Source organism: Salvia miltiorrhiza, chromosome 4 (assembly GCF_028751815.1).
Source record: "Salvia miltiorrhiza cultivar Shanhuang (shh) chromosome 4, IMPLAD_Smil_shh, whole genome shotgun sequence".
Taxonomy (NCBI): Eukaryota; Viridiplantae; Streptophyta; class Magnoliopsida; order Lamiales; family Lamiaceae; genus Salvia; species Salvia miltiorrhiza.
In genome coordinates, this window is record NC_080390.1 from 49,686,496 (window position 1) to 49,690,296 (window position 3,801).

Genomic DNA, 3,801 nt, shown 5'->3' on the forward strand with positions numbered 1-3,801 from the left:
GTTGTGACTGGGAGAATGACAACCCTCCCTCATACTAATAATAATGGCTCTTGATCTTTATTGCAACTATCTGCACATGTAGTTTTTTAATTTTTTTTATTGTTGTAAGTAATGAAATTCAACTCGAAACCTTGGAACACTCGACTAAAGTTACTTTCATGTGAGAGAAAGGGAGAGGAGGGGAGAGAGAGGGACTACAACTACAATTTAAGAGGGCCATTTTCATTATCAGTTCACATGCCTATTTATTACGCACACTGACATACACACAGTAATGGTAATGCACCAAATAAAATACACACAAAAATACGGAGTAAAAGATCCTATTTTTCACTAATATAATCAGAAATGCACACAACTAACATTAAATAGAATGTCAACAATTAAAGTATCTTACAAGAGGCTAACTTACTTAAGATGATTCCCTTTATTCAAGCTGCATTGTCACCAGACCATCATTCACTAAGTTAACCTTCACATAAAAAACAAGAATATAAGCACACCAAGTTAATAACTACTGACAATGTTGATACAAAGTGATGAAAATGCATATCATTTTTAACTGCATCAGCACTATAAACATTCTGAGAATCCATGAGTTTTTGGTCTTCTTCTGCACTTTGAGGTAAAATCCATTAATCAGGTGCAACCCAAAACAGGAAACAAAGTTTAGAAAAACAAAAAAAACATAAAGAACCTACATATCAAAGCAGCAACAGCAGCAGATTTGTTATTCCAACACTTCTTCTGCTTCGAACAACCTAATTAGCATGCACAGTTTCAGCCCTAACTTTGGGAAAACAAACAATTTCTCCTATTGGGAAGGAGAAAGTGGCGCTCATCAGAGATAGGGGCAGCAATGGCGATGAATTTAAGCAACTTCTTTTCAGAAAGCAGTGTTCAATATTCTCAATTCAGAATAACCAAGAACAAAAAGATGAGATGAACTGAAACAAGAAAAAAAAACTAGCGAAAATTCAAGCCATAAATCCCTAAAATTCGAGTCCAAAATGCCCTAAAATTTGCTACCTAATGCACTCTTCAATTTCATTTAGTTGTTACCTGAAGAATGAGGGCGACTGTTGTCGGAGTCAGAGGCTGGAGGCAGGTGCCAGGGGTAGTGGTGGTGCGATTGGAGCGGTGGTGGGCGCTGAGCCGACGATGGAGGTTGCTCTGCCCAAATTCAAAAATTACGCAAAGATAGAAATACATATAGAAAATGGAGAGAGAGAGAGAGAGAGAGAGTATACCGTGGTGGTGGAAGCGAGAGAGAGGTGATGGGGATGGAGGGCGACGCCAGGCTGGAGAAGGTGGCGGCTAGCGGCTGCTCGCCGGAGACAAAGGCAGCGCAGAGAGGAGGTAGAGAGAGGGAGAAGGGGCAAAACTCTTGTTCGACGCCCAATTGTCAACCTCATCTGCTCTCGATTGCAAATTGGAGAATTAGGGCTTTCCCCCTTTCCTGCCTCGATTATGTGGAGTTGAGAAGAGAACCGGCCGTAGAACACCATCGGCTCGCCGATCCTCGGACCACCAGCAACGATGGGCGGGCTCTAGGTCGCGTAGCTCGCCGGTCTTCCTGAGATGGCGACGGCTGGGTTGTACCGAACAGAGAAGAACTAGGGCTCGACCAATCGAATGTGAAGAACTAGGGTGCGGGGCAGCAGCGAGGGTGGGCGGCGACGGGCCGGTGCAGGGCAGCGGCGCCGGCGGCGGAGTTGAGAGGGGAGAGAGAGAGTCGAGAGACAGGAAGGACGGGATTGGATTCAGCGCAGGATTGGAGAAAATTTTTGAAGAGATTGGGGGAAATTTTGAAGAGAAATAAGGGCAAAATCTATTCCTTTTGTCTTTTTCTTTTTTTTCACTTTTAATATTCAATTTTTGGTATTTAGATTTTTAATTTAGATTTTATATAAGTGTTACTTAATGATAAAACAAAAAAATGTTATGATTTTTTTATTTTTCAAAGTCTATATCTAGGAATAAATTCAGATTTTAGGATAAACAATTTATATGTTATTTTTTAATATAATATAATATAATATAATATAATATAATATAATTTTAAAAAAATTAATAAAAAAAAATTATACACAACAGTTTTTAGATACGCTCAAAGATAACGGTTCCAAAACCGTTGTAAATGACTCTTATACATAACGGTTCTTTAACGTTATGAATAAACCGTTATAAAAGATGGTCATAGATAACGGTGGCATAACGGTTTTGTAAACCGTTATGTATGCAACTAATAGATAACGCAAAAACATAACGGTTTTTCAAAAACCGTTATCTATGGATATAGACAACAGTACATAGATAACAGATTTTTTCAAAACCGTTATCTATTCCAAAAATGCGCTCATAGATAACGGTTTTTAAAAAAAACCGTTATCTATGCACTGTTATGTATGTAAACTTTTGTAGTAGTGTATGAGCCACACCGATAAGAGCAGTCGGTCTGATCGTTACCAGAAGAAGCAGACAGCCAGAGCCATAAAAGGAAGGTCAATCTCGGAGATCTCATGGAACAAGCGGAAGGTTGAAGAAGAGACTAGAAGGACCGAAGGGATGGGAAAGGTTGACTAAGCTTGCAGCTGGACGCCATCTTCAATCAGGATCAATCAAAGATCGAGCTAATTAAGGAAAGAAGATCCCGGCGAAGATTTGGAACCGGCGCAGCTAGGGTTAGGCCTCTACCGTTCGGCAGTATAAAAGGCTAATGTTGTGCAGCGTGAAGAAGTTCTTGGCACCCCCGAACATTTTACTTCATTCCAGTTATTACTTTTATTCGCCGTGTGTGGCATCCAAAACACTTACATTTCCGTACTTTAATTTCGTCGTGATTATTACTTTTGGAAAAAGTTCGAAGGCTTGAAGCCTAGGTATTATTTTATCTATTTCAGTATTTCATTTCGTTCAATCATGAGTTTAATTCCTTTTGCATCTATGAATTTTATTATGTGTGAGTAGTCCTTTAGGTGAGGTTTTAGGGGAGGAAATAATTGTTGTTAACATGTAAACATTCGTGAGGCACTTGCTCTTTCGGTTGAATTTCGTGGTTCCGGAAAGATCTGTTCGAAATCATGGGCAGTAGAGACCTAACGGGAGACCCTCGTTCGGTAAACATTGTCCGTGTCAAGCAAAGGCCAGGGTATACCAGGGGGTGATAACCGGTATACCCAAGACTGAGTAGCTGAGCAACGTCAACAAAAGGCGTTGTAGATCCGAAAGGTGGGGAAAGGGTTGATGGGATACACTGCCCTCCCTCAGTCTTGGGCTTCTCTAGAGACTATCCATCAACTGTGACGAGGCATAAAGCCATGGTTATCAAACGAGGAAAGCAATCTCGGCGCCGTAGCATGTCTATGACTGGTCGGTCGACAAGGCCGGAAATAGTTGAGTCCAGGAGGCATGTGTCACTCTAGTACGGAGTTGGGGACCTCGGGAGAGAAGGTTGGTGAGGGTCATGCTTGGTGAGTAACGGGTATGACTACTATCTAAGGAGAAGTGAAGCGCTGCCTTGTGACCGGGGATTGTGTGACCTTCGGACCAAGTGACCACAATGAGATCAACCATCCTAAATGTGAAGTACAATTCCTTGAAACGCCCCAATGTCTTTGGGCCACGCCCTGGAATTGCATGGATCATAGACGGATCATCAGTGTGCCTATGACCGAAACGAATGTTAACAACAGTTATGACCTAACCGAATAACCTCACCCCTTTGTTATTATTGATTGTGTTTATTTCTTGTGCAGCATATACAGATTGAGAATTGTGACACCTCAGTTTGTCAACGGA

At 41.3% G+C, this 3,801-nt stretch overlaps 1 protein-coding gene across 1 annotated transcript; it reads right to left on the reverse strand.

Annotated features, from left to right (window-relative positions):
* Positions 1-673: 673 nt before the first annotated feature.
* On the reverse strand, positions 674-1,425 carry LOC131020194 (uncharacterized). Its single transcript, XM_057948886.1, has 3 exons — positions 1,251-1,425; positions 1,063-1,173; positions 674-761 (listed from the first exon to the last, which is right to left on the reverse strand). The coding sequence occupies exons 1-3, from the start codon at positions 1,413-1,415 to the stop codon at positions 705-707; spliced, it is 333 nt and encodes a 110-aa protein (XP_057804869.1). The 5' UTR covers positions 1,416-1,425; the 3' UTR covers positions 674-704.
* Between the last annotated feature and the right edge of the window lie 2,376 nt (positions 1,426-3,801).